This window comes from Phyllopteryx taeniolatus, chromosome 9, assembly GCF_024500385.1.
Source record: "Phyllopteryx taeniolatus isolate TA_2022b chromosome 9, UOR_Ptae_1.2, whole genome shotgun sequence".
NCBI classification, from domain to species: Eukaryota; Metazoa; Chordata; class Actinopteri; order Syngnathiformes; family Syngnathidae; genus Phyllopteryx; species Phyllopteryx taeniolatus.
Genome location: NC_084510.1, coordinates 18079539 through 18101809, shown reverse-complemented (window position 1 = coordinate 18101809; position 22271 = coordinate 18079539). Strand labels below are relative to the sequence as shown.

Genomic DNA, 22271 nt, shown 5'->3' with positions numbered 1-22271 from the left:
CACATTTTGCCCACTATTCTAGCTGTGCCCCCATCACAAAATGGGCAGTAACTGTAATTATGTCAGTTCACAGATGTTGTCGTTAGACATGATGTCGTGACACAGTTGAGCCCATTTTGAATGCTGTTGCTGACCAAAACAACAGAACCTACCGATGTAAAAAGATGGTGTAGAGTCTTACTGCATGTTGTTAACGGGCTCACTGCGCAGTACTAAAGATGATCTTATTTTATGTGGAGACCATGAGCGTTCGAGTAGACACTGATGTGATCGCTCCACAGTATTGTCTTTGCCATTTCGTGGTATTTCTTTTCTATTTAATTTTTAAAGTCCAGTTTTACTTGACATAAATTGAAATATACTCGTAACATTTTTTAATAATTCCCCAAAAATACATTGGCACAAATAAAGGCCTCCAAAAATGTCGTTTTGGTGTACAGACAACACAAGTTCATCATCTACCTTACATGGAGGGAATAAAAATGTCTCTCTCATGACAGAGGAGTGATAATTTTGCTCTGAAACATTCAACTGAAAAGCTTGCTTCCTTATTAGTGATGCACTATTAGCAAAAGCCCGTGACAGATTCACACTCACACACTATACATCTTACCGCATTTCCGCAAATAGGGGCCAGGGCAGTTTATTTACTCAACTGCAGATGGGGGAGGAATATTTTGAGGACGTGGTTGGTTGTCTATTATAAAGGCATAATGCATTTGTTTTATTATCATTATAGCAACCAAAGTTACCAGTAGATTATAAAGACTGTCCTGTGAAAAAGCAATTTACAACCAAATAAATAAAGGACTACTATGAGAAAATAAAGGAAAAAAACAACAAAACCAAGCAGACCGAGTAGAACAAATAAGTTGTGTAGTTCCCCACAACATAAGCATGCAACACAACATTGTGGATGTCGAAAGTCGACTTCAACGCTGATTGCTTGAAAGACGCCATCTTTAAATCAGTATTTCTTTACACCGATGTGTCAGTTACATTTACACTTTGCAGTTCACATTCACTTTTCTGGACTAAGGGTACAACATGCAGCCTCATTTTCACCCAATGTCGTTTAAAGTAATGAAATTCGGCGTTGGCATTGGCCCCGCAGTAGGGCAGGGTTATAATATTTCATTCTAGTTTAGTTTTTATTAGTTTGAGAATTTTTTGTTATTTTTTTTTTATTTGGGGTATTTGTCAAGTGTGAGATGATAAAAAAGATCACAATAAGTATTGTGTAATAAAAACTCAACAAAAAGTACTGTTCCTTGAAACACAGTAACCAGCACTACGATTTCCCAAGACTATGTGTGTGTGTGTGTGTGTGTGTCTGCGTGTGTGCGCGCGTGAGTGTGTGGGCGTGTCAGTGAAGAGGATGTAGGTGAGGCGCTCTTTTTGATATGTTTTTGTTTTCTCTCCCCTCCCGGTGTGGAGCAGTGGGTTTGGAGCAACAGAAGGTAAAATAAATACAGAACAGATTTCCCCCGGAACACAGGCAATCCTCAGAGGAATCCTGAGAATGTGACTAGAGATGTCAGCCCTACCACTCTCACCACATCCTGAAAACAATCTGCCGAGCCCCAAAAGTCTGGAAAAAAAGGGTTTGAGGCGTGTACTGAAGGAGAAGACAACTTGTGTCTAACTAAGCCAACTGGCTGAGCCACTAGAAAACGTCTGGTCCTTACCTTGTACTCGAATTTTGAACTTCCCGCTCTGTCCAAACCCGCCCTCGATGACGCCCGTTTCGCCCGTTGACAGCGTGACCTTCAGCCCCACAAAGATCTGCAAGTTCGTTTCCTTCTTGAACAGGTTACGGCCAATCACAGTGTAGTCGTCCGTCACCTGCCCGTGACACAAAGAGGAAGAACGTGAACAGCTGAACCGCAGCGCAGGACGTGTTTGGAAGTGCTTGATTAATGGCGCACAAACTAATCTTATTACAGCGGGGAAAATGTCAGCCATGATGGCAGTGTGAGGACAACTATGTCACATGCACTCATCAGGCCCACCACTGGCACATTCTTCTAGTCTTGCCGCCTGGCTGTCTCTGGTTCCTCGTTCCTTCGCATTTTATGCCGTTTGTTTGTATTCCTTGCTTATCATCCATCACTAATCTGATAACAGGAGGGCAGCGCTCTGTCTCTGAGCATCCTCCAGCACCGCCACGAGCTCGTCCTCTCTTCTGCCTTACCCTCATTCACTCTTGAACGTTTGACCCTCAAGCGTGACTGATGCGCTGATAAAAATAATCATACAGTGGCTATAGACGTCTGTTAGACCGTACAAATAGTCATATCTCAACAATGACAGCAAAGCGTCCAGCACAAAAAAAAAAAAAAAACTATAACTTGCTAGCTGATAACCAGAGAATGCCACATGACGACCCGTCTGACTCTGACCTCCTGCACGCATCGTTTCACTTGAGAATTGAGGATTGAAGCCATCAACACCTTGAGGTGCAAACTACTTTGCACACTTGACCCGCGACCTGAATTTCACCCCGGCACGAGGGCCAACACGCAAATGGAAGCTAAATACATGTGTAGCTTCTTACTCATGTTGTGTGAAGATGGCGGTCACACTATGTACAAAATATTTTTGTACTATGGTGGGGAGAAGGAAAAAAAAAAGAGCACTTATATTTGTACTAAATATATAATACTTCACTTTAATTCAACATCCTGACTGTTAACTCCAACAATCCAAAACCATACATGCTAGGTTTATTGAAGACTCTAAATTTTCCATAGTTTAGAACATGAGTGTGAATAGTTGTTTGTCTATACTGTATGTGCCATGTGATTGACCGCTAACCAGTGCAAGGTGTACACCGCCTCGGCCGGGATAGGCTCCACCTCATCTGCAACCCCAATTAGGACACGATGGATGGATGAAAAGTGATGAATCTCACAAATGATTAAATGTGACCATTTATCACAAATATTTGGTAGAATTCTGTAAAAAATTAATGTAGTGAACTGACTTATGTTGGGGGTTGCAGCATTTGAAAAGGCCTTATTTAAGAAATAACTTATTATATCATTTAATATATTACATTTAAAACAATATGCATGACCACTTGTTTTCATGGCAAAATAAGCAAATGCGCTAAATTTGCCAAGTGTCTTCTACTGCGATTGTTTTGAGGTGATAAAACATCATGTTATGTACTGTGACCATGATGGTCACAGCATCATGAAGTGCTTTAATGCAGACTTTTTCTACTTCAGAAAGCGCGCCGTGTTTTTCCATTTCAGAATTATTAATAGAATCTTTGTCCTTGCACATTGCCCAACAAAACTGAACAGGAATGACGAATTCAAAATCGGAATTAACCTTTTTTTATAACCATAGTTGAGTCTGCTCACTGGGCTTCTCTGAGAAGTACGCAATTAATCAAACATAACATTCAACCACTAAAACAAATTTTATGTTCAGGAATGCAAGTACTATAAATTACTAGAATTTGATATCATTAAGAAATAATGTGCAGTTTTTTTGTCAATAACTATACTACATTTTGATTTAGCATTAAAAATTCTACAGTGGTAAAAAAAAAAAAAAAAAGCTTCATACTGCTGGTGTATTACCATTCCAGAAATAATTACCAATTTTGTTAATTTAAGTCAGCTATGGCAATTATTAAATAATAATTTTGTCTAGCATTTACGTATGTATGGATGGATGGATAGATTTGTTGATTGAGCAATGTCATAATAACCATAATAATAATAAGTAGCTTGTCACTCTGTAGCTTGAATGCCTCTGCCAAGGCCGAACTGTTGACAAAAATGAAAATATAATTGTCGAAAGTCATTTTTGTGTTTGTTAGTCAGTAGGCTATTTCCTGCAGGTGCTGCCATTATAGTTGTGACTCACAGTGACTCAAACTGTGAAAATAAATTCCTTGCCCATGAAGCACCCTTCTACAAAGTTTGGTTATTGTTTCTTCTTCCTATTATAGTTTTACAATGTCCAAATGATACTGTGAAAAAGTCATTAGAATGCAAGACTTCTGCGTAGAAGTGTGTACTTTGAAAGCGAGAGCGGGAACTGCTGACTCCAAGAGAACGTGGGGTAAGTCATGTGAACAGTGAGCGGTGTGGGTATTTCTGTGCCACTCAGGTGTATCCAAACAGCGCCAGTCTCTGACAGCTAGACGAGGCAAGTGGCGTCAGGCGGCCACCCGCACGCACCTCTGTGTCGCAGGCATGTGCACCCACATGCCTCAAATGCCGCTCACCGGGACTGTCGATGCACGCTTGTTTGTGTGTACGTGTCTGTTTGTGAACACACAATATGGGCTTTGTCTGCGAATCACGCTCCAGTGCCACCAGCAATGAGAAACATTCAAAGCACTGGGAGCAGCAGGAGGACTGCAGGGTGAGCGAGAGGGCACAGAGGCAAAAGCAAAGTACAGTCATTCCCCTGCTAATTCGCGATTCACTCCTTACAAAGTCACAATATTTCTGTGGACCCTATCCCCAGCATGTCCGTACAAAATTCACCAATCCACGTTTTTTTATACTCTTTCTGAAACACCCAGAGATGCCACCAAATCCCAGTCTAAATAGGTAAGTAGTACATTGATTGGTGTCAAGAAAGCATATTGAAGGATGAAGGATTCATCTCGACTGAAAGACAAGCTTTTTATGTGGGTGAGCAGCTAAATTTAGCCTGGATTGTTAGCAAGCACACAGAAGCTGCTGTCTTCCACGGCTCACGACCAGACACTCACACGCCACCCCACCAGGCCCTGCCTCTTCATAAAGGCACATGCATGTATCTAACACCGACACTATAATATGTACAATATTTTCTATATATCTGGTTATTTTTTCATTCAAATATGTTTACAATGTGTTTAAAAAGTGTGTTTTACTAAGTTTAAAAGTGTTTAAAGTGTGTGGGAGAGGTAGAACAAAAAAATAATAATCTGGTCTCTCTATATTGCAAATTTTCCCCTATTGCGCCTGGGTCTGGAACATATGATGAACAGGGGTTCACCGTATAAGCAATTACAAACAATTGGGGGGAATCAATTATTTGTGTTTTTTGCTATTCCTAGCAGGGCTCTCTGTTCTTATCCAGCAATGAATACCATTTTAAAGCAAAAAAAACAAAACAAAAAACAAAAAAAAAAACCTTTTCAACGACCACTCACCCTCTCCACTTGCCCTTCCCTGTGTTTGGTCTTGTAGATGAGCAGGCGAGGGAGGCCCGTCTCAGCGTAGCTTTTATCTTCAAACCCGTGCAGCAGGCGCCCTTGGAAGGCCAAGCGGCATGCATTAGCGTGGATGTCCGTGTCTAGCTTGGAGCCAATCACCAGGCAGAGTAAGGGGCACGTGACAGGCCGCTCAAACTCCAACAGTGCCCACTGCTCTGGCTCGGGTCCTGAACTGGACTCTCGCTGGCCGGTGACATAGCCTTCCTGGTAGAGGTACTCCCTGTCGAAGGTGAAGGCCGTTTCCAGCGAGCAGGGCTCTGGATGTGGCGTGTCTGGCAGCAGGCCAAAAAACGTCACCCTCGCCATGACGGTCTCGTGTCCCACCGTGATGTGGAACTTGGCCCGTGTGCTGAGGGAGCCCTTGAAGTAGCCGATCTTCCTGGCGGAGATGACAGCAGCAAAGACGGTGCGCAGGGAGCCCGGGGTGCACACGAGCCCGCGCTCCAACAACTTTGGGTCAAACTGTGTCACGCACACACCCACACGTTCCCCCTGCATGGCCCCCGACACTGGCTTCCGAAACATCTGTATCGACTTTACCTTCTTAGTCACCTGGTGGGAGAGACGTGAGAGAATAACACATCTTAAGTCTAAACACAAGTTAATGCAATCTAAATAATTCTCACGAAGGGACATTTCAATAGAGTTTCCTGTATTCTCAACTCAACTTTATTTTTTGAGTACTTTAAAAAACAAAGTGCTATACATAAATAAAAATCTAACTTAAAGATAAAAATAAAGCAAAATAATAGAACTAATAATAATAAATAGAAAAATATATATTTCTTTTGAATGAAAATATAACTCTTTACTGCTATGCCTTATATTATAGTATAACCCTTTAAATCAGGGGTGAGAGAATCATAGTCCTCTCTTTTCTTTAATCAAGGCCACCTAACATTTACATTATCAAGTGTCCTGTAGTACTGGTCGCATTAATTTAGCCTTTTTTTTTTTTTAAGTGGTTGATTAAAATGTATTTATCATTTTTTATTTCCTTCATTAAACAATTGATGAATTGTTTTGTTATAAATAATGAAATAGTAGTGAAGTAAACAATTACACAAACATTTAACATTCTATTCATTCCATTTTCCGTACCGCTTCTCCTCACTAGGGTCGCGGGCGTGCTGGAGCCTATCCCAGCTATCATCGGACAAGAGGCGGGGAACACCCTGAACTGGTTGCCAGCCAATTGCAGGGCACATACAAACAAACAACCATTCGCACTCACAGCAATTGAAATGATAATTAATAATAACAGAAATAAATTTTATTAATGTATTATTAAAATTAACTATTTTACATACACATCATACATATTTTAAGTTTTTTATATCATCTAAAAATGTATTTTAAAAATCACATGAAATCCTTGAGCAGAAAAGTTTGCTCACTCCTGATTTAAATCAATGTTTATTTAATAAACTGGCAAAATGACATTAGAATAAAATAATATAGGATAAAGCGGTACAGAAAATGGATGGATGGATGGATGAACAAATCTGATGCAGAAAAAACTCTATACTGTATTTTTGTCAACTTTTTTATTTTATATTACATTTATACAGCCTAGACACTGTATTAGAATTAGAATTAGAATCATCTTTTATTGTCATGAACATGCATGCATGTACACGAAATGTGTTCTCTGCATTTAACCCATCACAGTGAACACGTACTGCTCTAAGTGCTAGAGGACTCTGCATCTTTTTGCACAATTGTTTTTTGTCAATGTCTCTGTCTCCAAAGTGTTCTGTAAATTGACTGTCTGTTGTACTAGAGCGGCTCCAACTACCGGAGACAAATTCCTTGTGTGTTTTGGACATACTTGGCAAATAAAGATGATTCTGATTCTGATAAAAACAAACAAGAAAACTCACATGAAATGATATTTGACAAACTACCAATGAATTAATCAGTCATTACACATTGCTCTGGGTCTTGGTCAAAGTGAGTAGCAACTTGAGATGGAGAAATTAATCTACAACCGTTTGCCTACAAATGACTTTTAATTTAAATAATTTATCGCCACTATGAGGTAAAAAAAGGGAACTGCAGCCAAAACTCCTAGGTTCACTTTTGAGATTGTACTTCTATACAATAAATACTGTTTAGGAGGGTTGCCAGTTTGCGACAGTTCTACTCCGATGGCATTGTATGCAAGTCAGAACGTGCAAACAACTTATATGAAGAGCACTTATAAATAATTATTACTAACAGTAAGTATGGCAGTGACTGAGCATGCCTTCTTGTGCTGCATGATGATGTACTCTTATGCTGCGGCACCAACTAGTTCAATGTGCACTGTTTAAAATGGCGATATCCTCGCAAACTGATGACCCCCAGTAGTCCCCTCATCCTTCCTCACATTCAAGTGACCCACACGGCCCCCCATTCCTCCCTATGTTTGCCCAATTTAAGGCTACTTTTGAAGGCTACTTCACTATTTCACAAAGTGTAATGTACCTTCAAGGCTGGAATTTCTATGGTGTCATTGATGGCCAGTGACCCCCGCAGGATGGTCCCAGTCATGACTGTTCCCTGGCCACGGATGGAGAAGCAGTGGTCCACAGCCATGAGCAGGTCGCCTCCTGGGTCTCTCCGTGGGAGGTAAGTCTGCTTTTTTAATAGCTGAAACAAGAGAAGATAACATAAATACATACACACAAACATGATTATCCTCACACTATTGTACCCATTTGAGACTTAAATATTAACTTGGATAGCAATGTGGGACATATGGACACTCTAGCACAGGGGTGGGCAAACCTTTGCACTAATGGGCCACATTTGATTTTAAAACAAAGTGATGGCCCAGGTCATTCATAGATGATGTTAAAAAAAAGATAAAATGTGACTGTAAAATATGTAAGAGTTTATTTTAATTAGACAAATAATCTTTCACTCATTTTTTATTGTACAATTCAAAATTAAATAATCATTTTTAAAAAGATCAATGTATATTAAATATTCTTAAAATGTATTTAACTTTTTTTCAATGGAGTTACTGTACTACACAATAAACCCATCCATTTTCTATACCACTTATCCTCAAAAGGGTCATGGGTGAGCTGGAGCCTATCCCCGCTGACTTTGGGCGAGAGGCGGTGTACACCCGGGACTGGTCGCCAGTCGATCACAGATGCAATTAATCAAATCAACAATTATTGAATGAGATCAATTTAAAGAAAAAAAATAGATTTAAATTCAACAACGGCTACATTAATGTAATATTACAGGCCTCTGACAATGCAAATGCTCAGTGGCACAGATTAAAGAAGCACGATCTGATCAAATGCAATACCAATTGAAAAAGAAAGACTAATATCGTCAGAAAGACATTTTTTAACAATACGATTATTATTGTGGTTGTTGTAAGTTCGACACCACGACAAACTACAACCACAATGAGAAAGTTACATTCATTCTATCAATATCGCTTTAAAGTGTCAATACAATTTGAGCGTCAAATGTAGGTTGTGTCATTTTCATTGATAAGAGTCTTTATAAAAAAAATAATTTTTTTTTAAAAGTCAGATCTATCAGTGTGCTGGTTTTCACCTCAATTAATTCAGACACCCCCTGTGGTTCCTCTGTGTCGGCAGCCTCGGGGCCCCCGGGCTTGGCTGCCACTGCAATCACTGGACAGTCTTTAAATCTAGAATAGTTGAAAACAGACACGTTAACATTTCATAATGTTTTATTGACTGATGAAAGTTGGTCTCCTCTCGTATACAGAATAATGCCAGTTAAGGAATGTATTAGAGTATGTAGAGCCAGGGGTGCTAATATTTTTGAGCTACGATTTGGGAAAATACTTTAATTGCAAGGTTGTTGTTGTTTTTAAACAAATATTACTATTTTGATTTAGCATGCAATTTTTGTGGTAAGTTTATCTTCAGCATGATTCACTAAACACATGAAATGAATTATTCTTTAGTATGACCAACACGACATTGGATAGAGCCAACAAATGAACAACTCTTTTCTGTCCAGCCCTACATGTTATGAATTGATATGAATAACAAATCTTTTTCGTATGGAATTGTAAAAAGAAAAACCTTCCATCAAATTGACTTACTGATTTAACTTCATGCCTTGTAAAAATGTAATACTGCATAATGATGCTCTTGCCAGTAGCAGTAGCACTGCTGTCAGCCAAGGAGAGATAAAGAAAAAACTTTCCATCACTAAAATTTGATTATAAAAGTGGTTGAAATGGTCAACTATAATAAATGTTGATTAATGTTCTTATTAATTACAGTAAGTGTTGAGATGATTCACTTGTTATTCAATAATCCTCAAGAAGGATTTTAAGGACTTTATCTAGCTCAGGAAATAGGAGAATTGTCTCAATTTCAAACTTTTTAGTTGAAGATAGGAATGTTTTAAATCTTTGGTGGTAGATATTAGTCGGCTAATTTAATCTGTCAGATAATCGTAAAAGATTTTTAAAAGCAGGACTACTTGGTCTAAATTACATACCTCACCTTTTGTTGAAATTGAACTAAAGATAATGTTGATGTTTGGGGGGGGGGGGGGGGGGGGGTTGGTCGTGGATTGATGAAGAAGGAGGCTAACCAGCTGTGAGAACTCATGTGAATGAATTGCAGGACACATTAACCAACAACATTTCAAACGTACGTTACGATAATATGCTTCAATTAGGCGCCAAGCGGCATCGGGTCTTATCTTCCCCGACGCACCGCTCCCCGCAGCTGGGAAAGCCTGTGAGCCTGTTTACTACGTGAGCAGCAGCTGGACGGCGGCCCTCCCAGGGCCACACCCGGTGATGAATTGAAGCATTTTGCGAAGCGGGGGAAAAACTAAACCACTAACACTGTTAACACACAGCAGAATGAAAGCGTTCAACTTAACTTTTATCAGGAAGGGCTTTTGAAGCAGGCAATTTTGATTCACCAGCATGGCTAACGTGGGCAAAATTGACTTCGCTATATCCTCTTTCAATTAGCAATTGGCGAGGTGGCAAACGGCAGCGCGAACACCGACTGTATTGTCTATTACAAATATATATGTCTAAAACAATCCTCTCACCATTCTGGCATTTAGCTAATAGAAAAAAAAATGGTAATCTTAATTGACCTAACAGGAAAAGTTCAGTCGTGCTTTCATGTCATATAGTCAAGAAAAAAACCATATCTTTTTATAGTCGTACTCAAAAATATTGGCACAAGTGGGATGCCAATATTTTTTAGCACGACTGTATTTTTCCTCTACTGTGCTCTGATGCAGACCTGGTCTTCTCCAGCGTTTTGTGCAGTCTCTTGGTCATTTTCTCGATGGCGCTCTGTCTCTTGTTGGCTGGCAGAAGGTCCGTCTTGTTCAGCACAACGACCATGCGAGGACAGGTCAGCTCTCCAATGAGCAGACACTCAGCTGTTTGAGTCTGGACCCCTTTCACCACGTCCACCACCAGCATCATCAGGTCAATGATTTGCGCCCCTATGAGAGGCACAAACATACAAAAGCTGTGTAATGTTTATCTGAAATGAGCTGTAAGTAAAGGATAGGCGTTTGACTATTTGTTTATATATAAATGTGTGACGGTGACGGATGAAGTTGACGACACCAAAACAAACAGGAAAAGACAAGGAGACAAACATCAGTTGCAGGGGTGCACAGGCGAGTAAGGGGCTGGAGGGTTGAAACTAGAGCTGCTGCACGCTTGCTTGTCTTTCCTTTCCTGACTTTGCTTCCCTGTGCTCAACTCTTTTCTCTGCTTCCACTTGGCTCCATGTATTTCCTGTGATTTCCCCACTTGGGACAAGGGAGGTGGGATCTTAAAATATATTCCCCTATTTCTACTTTGTCCTTCCAGCTCTAATCCCTAACATGTGCCCCTCCACTGCTTCAGGGATGAAGTTATATTGTGTAAAGTGTACAGATGAGAAGTGATCGCCTTTCTTATAGCATATTTACATACAATTACAATTTAAACTACAAATAAGAGCAAGTGAATGCCTATTCAATTCACCCATTTTCTACAGCTCTTGTTCTATAATAGCGTGGCAGGTGAGCTGGTTGGAGCCTAGACCAGATGACTTTGAGCTAGAGGCGGGGTACACCAGCCAGATAATCGCAGGGCACATATAGACAATCATTCACACTCACATTCATATCTATGGGTAATTTAGTGTCTTCAATAAACCTAACATTTTAATGAAATATAACGTTTTTTGGAATGTCAGAGGAAGCCGGGGTAACCAAAGAAAACCCACGTAAGCACGGGGTGAAAATAAAACTCCAGATTCAAGTTTCAAACCCCAAACTTGAGAACTGTAAGGCAGATGTGCCAACCACTAGTCTTCAGCGCTGCTCCTTCCACCGTGCTGCTCCTCCCCAATAATTAATCAAGAAATAATCTCACTTCCGCGGAGATGGCGCCTCCTGTTGGAATTATGAAATATGAGCAGGACAATAGGATTCAGGACATGAACGTGTCCTTTTGACTACTTTCCTCATAAATTCAAACTGAAGTCTGACTAAATGTAGTCACATAATACAGCATAAAACAGTTTCTCCCTTTAAAACAAAAACAAACAAAAGTGTAATTAGGAGAGGCTGAAATAATCTGATTGGACAAAAAAAAAAAAAAAAAGAAATCAAACATCCCCCTATACACGTGTTTACAGAAGCAGTGCATCCAAAAGAAATGCAATGAAATAAGGACAACAGCCTGTTGGAAATACATTCATACAATTTTATGGCGCAAATACAATTTAGGTTGAAAATATGGGTCCATGCTTGTGACAGGAGAAAGGGAGAGAGAGAGAGAGAGAGAGAGAGAGAGAGAGAGAGAGAGAGAGAGAGAGAGAGAGAGAGAGAGAGAGAGAGAGAGAGAGAGAATAGTACTCCCTGACGTGTCACAAAAGATATACCTCAAATCCAAACTACAAACCACAAATTTTCCCCTTCGAGGTAATCCCCCTAGACTCTTCGGGATCCCCGCAGCTCTGTCATCACGACCACAAGTCTCATCTTTTCTCGCGCACTGAACGAATGATCTCTTGTTAATGAGCTGGCCCACATTGATGAGGAAACCCCGTAGTTTGGGTTTGAAATATACCTTTTGGGCCACCATTCCTGGAACTTTTCTGACACACCTCATATTACAACTACAACGCTGGCATCTCACCTCCAATGATGGTCCGAATGAGAGAGGCATGTCCCGGACAGTCCACCAGGGTGAACTGCAGGTTGTCATACCGCCGCCGGTGGTCACCGCTCTCCCGCAGCTGATCGGGGAGGTCCACGGTGAAGGAGGAGAAGCCGAGGTCCAGGGTGATGCCTCTCTCGCGGGACTGAGGGTTCTTGTCGAAGGCAGCCGTGGACGCCGTGCTGCTCAACGCCCGAGCCAGCGACGTCTTGCCGCTGTCCACATGTCCGAGCACCCCGATGTTGAAATTCAAAGTTGGAGTCCGATTGTCAGCCATGTTGAAGAGCTGTCACGTGAAACGCTCTGGTTGCTTCGGACCATGGATTTAGGCAACTTGACGTGACGCTGTAATTAAAACCAAAATTCACCTACACCCTTGCCATTACACTACATTCAATTAAATTCATCTCTAAACATGACGTTCATGTGTCGGTAAATCGTCCCTTGTGCAAACGACTCGTTTGCAGTAGCTACTGAAGTAGCTGTAATGGCTTCGTGATTGAAGCGAGCACACAAATATATCCATAGAATAATTGAAAACTGTCTTTATGATATTTTTCCCACACTTATTTGGCAACTGTTTAACTCACGTATGTTTCTGGACGTTCCCACTTTGACGGACAACTTCAAATACAACCGGAAATGAAAACCTTTGGGGTGGGATTTCCTGAATGCGATAGTAATGATTGACATAAGTCGCAGCCAATTGTTGTCTTGCTTGTACTTTTGCTCTCCAGTTGTCTTGCTTTCAACACAAAACAGGGCGGGGCTTCAAGGTAACACTTCCGCCAAATTTCCATAGTAACCCCACATGGAAACCATTCTTCCTGTGTTTTGAGTTTCGGCGGCGTCGCGCAGGCAAGCTAATCGAAGACCAAGTGGCTGTTTCTTCGCCTTTAAAGCGCGTTACGGTTTCGCGACACAACTGCAAAAGCCACCATGAAGATCGAGGAGGTGAAGAGCACGACGAAAACTCAACGGATCGCCTCGCACAGTCACGTCAAAGGACTGGGCTTGGACGAGGCCGGTAACGCCAAACAGACAGCGTGCGGGTTGGTCGGCCAGGAAGCCGCCAGGGAGGTAATATTGACGATATGATATTCTTCTATTGTGCGGAATAATCACTTTGAGGACTTAACATTCATACAAGGACAAACTTGTGCGTTTGAACGTTCAGTGTGCACTTTTAACGTAACCCCGCTAGCTCGAGGAGTCGCTGTTTCGCACTATCTTCATTGAGTCAGAATATCTATGAAGTGCATTATTCCATTATTACAAGGCTCCTATTTTCCATTGGAAGAATCTCACGGCACATTACCGCACAAAAAGTATACATACACTGAATAGATTACTTAGTGTGACATCTCAGCCTGTAAAGTTGAGCACAAAGCTATTATTCTGTTGTATGAATGGCAAGAAGGGGATACACAGGTTGATTGTAGCGCATACAAGTCTTCTGCTTGTCAACTCTGATGTTGCTGGCGTAGAGAGATGAATGAAAATACATTGTTGTTAAAACGGTTACTTTCCAGGCGTGTGGCATCATTGTGGAGCTCATCCGCTCCAAGAAGATGGCAGGAAGGGCAGTTTTACTGGCCGGGCCACCTGGTACTGGAAAGGTATTGTCCATATTTTAATATTTTATTAAGTAGCTGTGACAGTCTTTAACATGGTTGTTATATATCACTTACACTTGTGGGTGTTTGTCCTTGCAGACGGCCCTCGCCTTAGCCATAGCGCAGGAGCTGGGCAACAAGGTCCCTTTCTGCCCCATGGTTGGCAGCGAAGTTTATTCGTCAGAGATTAAGAAGACAGAAGTGCTGATGGAGAACTTCAGGAGGGCCATCGGTGAGAGTAGCTCTTCATTTGTTTTATATCCATCACTGACAAATAACACATGTAAGGCAACCACAAAAGAAAGAAAATGTGTAATGATAGGATTATTCATTCATTTTCCATACCGCTTCTCCACACTAGAGTCACGGGCGTGCTGGAGCCCATCCCAGCTATCTTCAGGCGAGAGGCTGGGTACACCCTGAACTGGTCGCCGGCCAATTGCAAGGCACATAGAAACAAACAACCATTCATGCTCACATTCACACCTAGGGGCAATTTAGAGACGTCAATTAACCTACCATGCATGTTTTGGGGATGTGGGAGGAAACCGGAGTACCCGGAGAAACCCCACGCAGGCGCAGGGAAAACAGGCAAACTCCACACAGACGAGACCGGATTTGAACCCAGCTCCTCAGAACTGTGAGGCAGACGTGCTAACCAGTCGTCCACCGTGCCGCCATAAACGTGCCTTAAACGTATGTATATTGAGGCATAGTGAGGTCTTTTATGGACAGGACTGTGCTAAAGTGTTCAACTAGCTTTGTTGTTTTAATGAACCCTTTCACAGTAGTCATTTTGACATCATAAAACATTAAATAGACAATATAATAAGCAAGATTATGCAAAAAAATAATATATATATATATATATATATATTTCCACAAACATTTGATAAAAGGTGTGACATTTAGAAATGCTGATTGAGTCACTATGCCAATAATGGAACAGTCCACTCGGTCATAAAGGTGCTGCCTGTTTGTTTATCGTCCTACATGAACCAAGAAATTTCCTGCCAATGAACATGAAGTACAGTAGAACCTCTAAACTGAAAATCCCAAAAGTTTGAGATTTCAGAGTCCAACCAAGGAAATACCGCAAGAGTGTGTGACTTTTTTTTGTTTGTTGTTTTTTTTTTTTGGGTGCCACCACAGAACACTGAGGAAAATGTGATGAAACGTATTGTGACATAGGAAAGGCTGTGGCTGTTCAGTATAATGTGTGCAATATAATTAATGAAATATCACACACAATTCAAATTTTACCAAGCAGGTCCTAAAATAAAGTAAAGTAAATAGCATGTAGCTATGAAATCACCAGAAAAAAGCTTGCCAAAGCAAGGTGTATTCAAAGGGTGAAGAAGAATGAATGGGTATGATTAAGAATGTTTAAAATGTTACTTAAAACATTACGTGTACAGTTAATAAATGTTTTATGATGGGAACTGTTTGGCCCTGGAGCAGATTAATTCACTTATATCCCATAGGATGTTTTTTTTTTTTTTAATTAGAAAGATTTGGTTGTCAACTAGCATCACAGAATGTATCATCTTTACTTTGGCGGTTCGCCTTTAACTAACTTGAATTAACAGTTTGCCTAGTTACATGGTTGTGACTTAATTGTTAAAACAATACAGGCTAAAGGTTTTTGTGCAGTACTTTTTGTATCCTGTTGACTTCTGAGTGTCATGTTGCGATGAGGAAATGGGCTGGAAAGTTTCCCCTGCTGATGGCACCTGTCGTATGGAAGGAAATAGACCTTTTGTAGATGGAGAACACGGCTGCTCCTCCCCTAGAACCTGATCTCCAGTCGGAGGTGGAGATTCCTCCGAGCTTGTCACCACCGTGCCAATTAGAGCGCCAAGATGCACAGTCCATGCCTCACGCATACTGATCTAGACCACAGCACGTCAGCCACCTGCGAGCACCTCCTCATGCCGCATTAATGCGGAACAGGGGTCACTCAGGAATGATGGTCAGGAATGTTCACGGCCACGTGCACATAGCAATATCTGAGGGGATGCTACAGCATGGTTTGCATGAGAATACAAAGAGCCGATTCACTCCCCCGCGGTCAACGTTTGTGATTGTTGTGTCAACCCGTCTTTCAGGGCTACGCATCAAAGAGACAAAGGAGGTATATGAGGGCGAGGTGACTGAGCTGACCCCCTGTGAGACGGAGAACCCGATGGGGGGCTACGGAAAGACCATCAGCCACGTCATCATTGGTCTGAGGACGGGCAAGGGCACCAAGCAGCTCAAGGTCAGAGTGGATCCTGTCACCATTATAGACAGAGACTTTTTTTTTTTTTAATGCAGAATACAACTCACCATTTTAGTACGTTCAGTATGTAAGATCTCAAATTGGACTAAAACAGTAGTAATAACAAGTAAGTAATTCATTTTTCTTACTCATTGATTTACTGTCATTCAAAAGTCGGGTAACACTTTCGCTTAAGCTGACCGTATTAATGTAACTTGTTTTATTGAACAACTCATGTGGTGCTCAATCGCAATAAATTAGACTAGTGTATAGAAGTTCATTTATTTCAGTATTTCAATTCAAAACATGATTCACTACACAGTGAATTATTTCATGATTTTATTTTTATAATTTTGATTATGATAGCATACAGTAAAGTGAAGCGACAGAGGGGACTAAGTGGGACAGGCGATTTGAACCATTCTTTGTGTATAAATGCTAATGTGAAGGGAGCTCTTCTTGTATATTGTAATTAGAAAAGAAGGATAAGTGCTACAGAAAATGTATGCATATTTATCTTTATTTTATTTGTTGTTGTTTTTTTAAAGTTCCTTCTCATGTACAGCACTATAGCTGCGGTTGTTGTTTGTTTTAAATTGGTCTATAAATACTTCAGGTGAGAACTAACAAAAACCCCAAATTCACCATTGTCAGACAATTACATAGATAATCAAAATGATTTTGAATGTACAAATTAGAAAAGGAATTGGTCTTGTGGGAGAAGAGCCTTGGTGAGAGAGGTAAAGAAGAACCCAAAGATCACTGTGGCTGAGCTCCAGAGATGCAGTCGGGAGAAAGTTCTACTAAGTCAACCAACCACGACGGAAGCGTTTCCTCAGCGTTTAATCTGGCCCCCTTAGCATTTATATTATCAATAGTAATATTTCTTACATTAATTTAGCTGGGGGGTTTTTCGCGCTTAAAATTTGTTCAGTTTATTAAAATGTATGTATTCATTTTCTATGTATTTTCTATTAAATGAGTTAATGATTTCTGGTAAATAATAATGTATTCATTTTACATATTCTGTACATTTGTTTTTATTAGTTATTGTATTATATTAAATTTGGCTAATCAGAATCATCTTTATTTGCCAAGTATGTCCAAAAAACACACAGGGAATTTGTCTCCGGTAGTTGGAGCCGCTCTAGTACGACAACAGACAGTCAATTGACAGAGAACACTTTTGAGACATAAAGACATAGACAAAAAACAGTCACTGATCAATAAAGGGTTGCTAGTTATCTGGTAATGCCGGTACTTTTTTTTTTTTGACAATTGTGCAAAAAGATGCAGTCCTCTAGCACTTAGAGCAGTTCGAAAGACTAATATTGCAATAGTCCGGTGCAGTGACCATTGTGCAAAGGGCGCCGAGACTTCAAGCGAGTAGTGCAATAATCTGGGACAATGTTGCAGATACTCCTCAATCAGTGTGCAAATGGAGCAGATGCTACTCTGGCTTGAGTGGCCAGTATTGGTAAACAACAGATATGCAAATAGTGCAGCGTGGCGAGACTACCACAGTGAGTGCACGAGTAATACATAATTGGCCCCACAGAAATGTGACAACAAACTCAAGTCAAAAAATTGCCAGCATGTTGTAATGGAATTGTAGGTTAGGTGTTTAAGAAGTTGATTGCAAGAGGGAAGAAGCTGTTGGAATGTCTGCTAGTTCTAGTTTGCATTGATCGGTAGCACCTACCTGAGGGAAGGAGCTGGAAGAGCTGGTGACCGGGATGTGGAGGGTCCGAGAGGATTTTGCACGCTCTTGTCTTAGTTCTGGCACCGTGCAAGTCCTCAAAGGTGGGTAGGGGGGTACCGACAATCCTTTCAGCAGTTTTGATTGTCCGTTGCAGTCGGAGTTTGTCCTTTTTTGTAGCAGCACCATACCAGACTGTGATGGAAGAACACAGGACTGATTCGATGACCGCTGTGAAGAACTGCCTCAGCAGCTCCTGTGGCAGGCCGTGCTTTCTCAGAAGCCGCAGGAAGTACATCCTCTGCTGGGCCTTTTTGAGAATGGAGTTGATGTTGGTTGCCCACTTCAGGTCCTGAGAGACTGTAATTCCCAGGAACTTGAAGGTCTCGACGGTTGACACAAGGCAGCTGGACAACGTGAGGGGCAGCTGTGGCGAAGGATGCCTCGTGAAGTCCACGATCATCTCTACAGTCTTGAGCGTGTTCAGCTCCAGCTTGTGTCGGCCGCACCACAGCTCCAGCCGCTCCACTTCCTGTCGATATGCAGACTCGTCACCGTCCTTGATGAGGCCGATGACAGTGGTGTCATCTGCAAACTTCAGGCGTTTGACAGCCGGGTGCGTTGAGGTGCAGTCGTTCGTGTAGAGAGAGAAGAGCAGGGGAGAGAGGACACAACCTTGGGGTGCCCCAGTGCTGATGCTGCGTGTGGATGAGGTGGCCTCCCTCAGCCTCACTTGCTATGTCCTGCCCGTCAGGAAGCTGTAAATCCACTGGGAGTTGGCAGGTGAGATGCTGAGCTGGAGAAGCTTGGATGAAAGGACTTCAGGGATGATGGTGTTGAACGCTGAGCTGAAGTCCACGCACAGGATCCTCGCGTAGGTCCCTGCACTGTCGAGGTGTTCTAGAATGAAGTGCGGCCCCATGTTGACTGCATCATCCGCAGACCTGTTCGCTCGGTAGGCAAACTGCAGGGGGTGCAGCAGGGGACCTGTGACACTCTTAAGTGGTCCAGCACGAGACGTTCAAAGGACTTCATGACCACAGATGTCAAGGCGACAGGCCTGTAGTCATTCAGACCCGAGATTGTAGGTTTCTTGGGGACTGGAATGATGGTGGAGCGTTTGAAACAGGATGGTACTTCGCACAGATCTATTGAATATCTGTGTGAAGGCTGGAGCGAGCTGGTCCGCGCAGACTTTGAGGCAGGATGGGAACACATGGTCTGGGCCTGCCGCTAATTATGAAAAATGAGTGAAATATTTTATAATTACGCAAAACTACAGTATTTTGCAAACATATTTTTTTCTTAACCTCGACTAAAAATGACCTTGCCCATCTTTCAATTCTTAAAAATATTAAATATGGCCTTTCAGAACAAAGGTTTGCCCACCCTTGGTGTAACTCCCATTGAGTTAATCCATAGTATTATTCCTTGTGTTCCAAAGTTGGATCCCAGCATTTATGAGAGTCTGCAGAAGGAGCGCGTGGAGGTGGGAGACGTCATCTACATTGAAGCCAACAGTGGAGCTGTTAAGGTATTACCGCGCACGTCTACTTGTTCTTTGTTGGGTCATAAAATACAACACATTCATCTTTTTCATTGACAAGTTTTTCGTCTGGCCTTTCATCTCTCTACACTCACCGTGACAATCTATGCTATGCTTCCTTTCCGAGTTTTCAGTCAAGCTTCTTTTTCTTCCTGCTATCTCTCCATCTTCCCAAATGCCTCCTTTCCTGCAGTGAGGCTTGCAGCTTCTGTTGACAGGTCACAGTGACAGTTCCTTTAATCGGTGCAGGTGGGCTTGTGAGCAAATAAGGGGGGGGAGGTCCCACACATGACACTTGTTGACAGGCCTCTCGCAAAGCGCCGCATCTGTCTGCCAATCATCTGGCCCACCTGCTCTACCATAGAATTTGTTTTTTTTTTTAATAGACAGGTATCCTTATGCTACTTGTGTCTTTGCAGAGACAAGGTCGCTGTGACACCTTCGCCACAGAATTTGACCTGGAGGCTGAGGAGTACGTGCCACTGCCAAAGGGAGACGTGCACAAAAAGAAGGAGATTGTCCAAGATGTCACGCTACATGACCTTGACGTGGCAAATGCGAGACCACAGGTTTAAAAAAAAAAACTGTCTTAATTTACTCTTTGAAAAGTCTTCATTTGGGTCAGGGCAGTGAAAGAGTGGTTAGCACATATGCCTGAGTCGAGAGGTCCTGGCATCTTAGCTCCTGCCCTCCTGTGTCGAGTTTGCTTGGAGAACTACATTGTCATTCCAGTCACCCAGCCGTGACCCTAATGAGGACGAGAGAGCTATAGAAAATGTTATAACGTCGGAAGATTGTTTGTGCAGTCCTCGAGTGTTCTTGCTGATTGTCACAGGGAGGCCAGGACATTCTCTCCATGATGGGACAGCTGATGAAGCCCAAAAAGACAGAAATCACAGGTTGGCAACAGTGCCATCAAATCCCCACCTGCTTCTACACTTTCGCTCGTGTTGCTCAGCTGTCCTTTAATGTTGTTGTTTTTTTTTACAGATAAGCTCCGGGCAGAGATCAACAAGGTGGTGAACCGCTACATCGACCAGGGCGTAGCCGAGCTGGTGCCTGGCGTGCTGTTTGTAGACGAGGTCCACATGCTGGACATAGAGTGCTTCACATACCTCCATCGAGCGCTGGAGAGCACCATCGCCCCCATCGTTGTGTTCGCCTCCAACAGGGGAAACTGTCTCATCAGGTTGACCATCCTGACAAAAACCGTATTTGGCTTGGTTTGGGGCAGTCGCTTTTCTACTTTGAAACAGGAAACTTCAAAATCTGCCCAGCATTGAATGCATTAGTCATGATACTACATGCCAGCAAACTGCAATATCCATCCTTGTTTTTTATATTGCTTATGCCATTCTGTGGACTGCTGAGGGTGTTTCAGAAAGGACATAACATTGTATCTAGGTGAGTTTTAGTGAATAGCCCAGGATAGAATCCACAGAAAAGAAATATGAAGAGGTGAATTTGTTATTAGCGTACTGCGAATACTGAGACGTTCACTGTGAAAAGTGGCATAATCCTCGTTTTTTGCGTTTGCTCTTTAGGGGAACCGAGGACATCAGCTCACCACATGGGATTCCACTGGACCTACTAGACAGAGTGATGATCATCCGCACTATGCTGTACACGCCACAGGAGATGAAACAGGTCAGTGGCAACTGCAGAAATCCTGATTACGGTCATGTTTTTGTGTCACTAATATGGATCCTTTTTTTTTTCCTCTCTTCTCCCCCAGATCATCAAGATCCGTGCTCAGACCGAGGGGCTCAGTATCAGTGAGGAAGCACTTGCACACCTGGCAGATATTGGCGCCAAGACCACCCTCAGGTACTAAAATACACTAAGTGGATACGATTATTGGGTTGCTTTCACTCTTCTGGAAAGACTTTCTACAATATTTGGTCAGGTCAGAGGTTAGATCCAAAAGTGTTTGTGTTTTATTTTTTTATATTGGTTAAATGAATGTATAATCAATTTGAGCAAGACAATAAATACAAATTGTTAAATGTATATATAAAATGTATTTTGTTGTTAGTGTTATTCCATTATTTACAATAGTTCAATTAAACAATCATTGAATCAGAAAAATGATTAAAAATGATTACTTTTTAAGTAAACAAATTTTAGGGGGCAACGACTAAATTAATGGAATAAATGTTACAGGACTTACGGTAAATGTAAATGCTCGGCGCTCAAGGCCCACACTTTGCCCACTCCTGATATGTCTCAATACTGCACCATAAGTGCTCATCAGTACCGTTGCGGTCTCCAAAAATGACTCCTATCTGTTTGTGGCCAGGTACGCCGTTCAACTGCTGACGCCGGCCAGCCTGCTCGGTCGCGTTCAGGGCAAAGAGACGGTAGAGCGGGAGCAGGTGGAGGAGATCAATGAACTCTTTTACGACGCCAAGTCCTCCGCCAAAATCCTCCAGGATCAGCATCACAAATTTATGAAATGAAAAGTGTCACAGCCGGAAGCATGACTGACAGTTCTTAATATTGCATCCTGCTTTCTGTTGATCTCCATCATGACTCTGACATTTCTCTATTAACGGCATATTTCAATGGGCCCTTATTGATTCTGCTTGACATAAAACTGTTGAATGAAAGAGACCTGACTTTTTTTTCCCAGTAATTTGGCTGTGGTTTAAAAAAAAATTAGTAGTAATTTTCTTGCCATCCCTCTCAGAACTAGTCCTGCAACTAAGTGTCATAGCAGGAATAATGACAACTTTGCTGT

The 22271-nt window shown here is 41.9% G+C and overlaps 2 protein-coding genes across 8 annotated transcripts in view; one reads left to right on the top strand and one right to left on the bottom strand.

Moving 5' to 3' along the window:
- The window catches only part of eefsec (eukaryotic elongation factor, selenocysteine-tRNA-specific), a 119934-nt gene extending 106803 nt beyond the window's left edge, over nt 1–13131 (bottom strand). For 4 of the 7 annotated variants that reach the window (XR_009790214.1, XR_009790215.1, XR_009790216.1 and 1 more), the window contains exons 1-7: nt 13001–13131; nt 12390–12755; nt 10489–10696; nt 8795–8891; nt 7700–7864; nt 5168–5782; nt 1689–1845 (exon numbers count right to left, since the gene is read on the bottom strand). Coding sequence is in view for 3 of the 7 variants with exons in the window: in XM_061785664.1 (XP_061641648.1) it covers nt 1506–1591; nt 1689–1845; nt 5168–5782; nt 7700–7864; nt 8795–8891; nt 10489–10696; nt 12390–12687 (1626 nt within the window). In the remaining 4 variants the exon portion in view is untranslated. The other 3 variants (XM_061785664.1, XM_061785662.1, XM_061785663.1) reach the window with 3 other exon arrangements.
- Nucleotides 13132–13198: 67 nt separating this feature from the next.
- Nucleotides 13199–22140, top strand: ruvbl1 (RuvB-like AAA ATPase 1). Its single transcript, XM_061785668.1, has 11 exons — nt 13199–13490; nt 13943–14029; nt 14126–14258; nt 16135–16286; nt 19430–19519; nt 19951–20100; nt 20367–20430; nt 20522–20720; nt 21076–21178; nt 21267–21358; nt 21831–22140. Exons 1-11 carry the CDS (start codon nt 13350–13352, stop codon nt 21988–21990), a joined length of 1371 nt encoding a protein of 456 aa, XP_061641652.1. The 5' UTR covers nt 13199–13349; the 3' UTR covers nt 21991–22140.
- The last annotated feature ends 131 nt before the right edge of the window (nt 22141–22271 follow it).

Coding starts and splice junctions, on each gene's coding strand:
- ruvbl1 (XM_061785668.1), top strand. CDS start 13,350: ATGAAGATCGAGGAGGTGAAGAGCACGACGAAAACTCAACGGATCGCC. Junction 20,101..20,366: donor TGGCAAATGCGAGACCACAG/GTTTAAAAAAAA, acceptor TGATTGTCACAG/GGAGGCCAGGACATTCTCTC. Junction 21,359..21,830: donor GGCGCCAAGACCACCCTCAG/GTACTAAAATAC, acceptor GTTTGTGGCCAG/GTACGCCGTTCAACTGCTGA.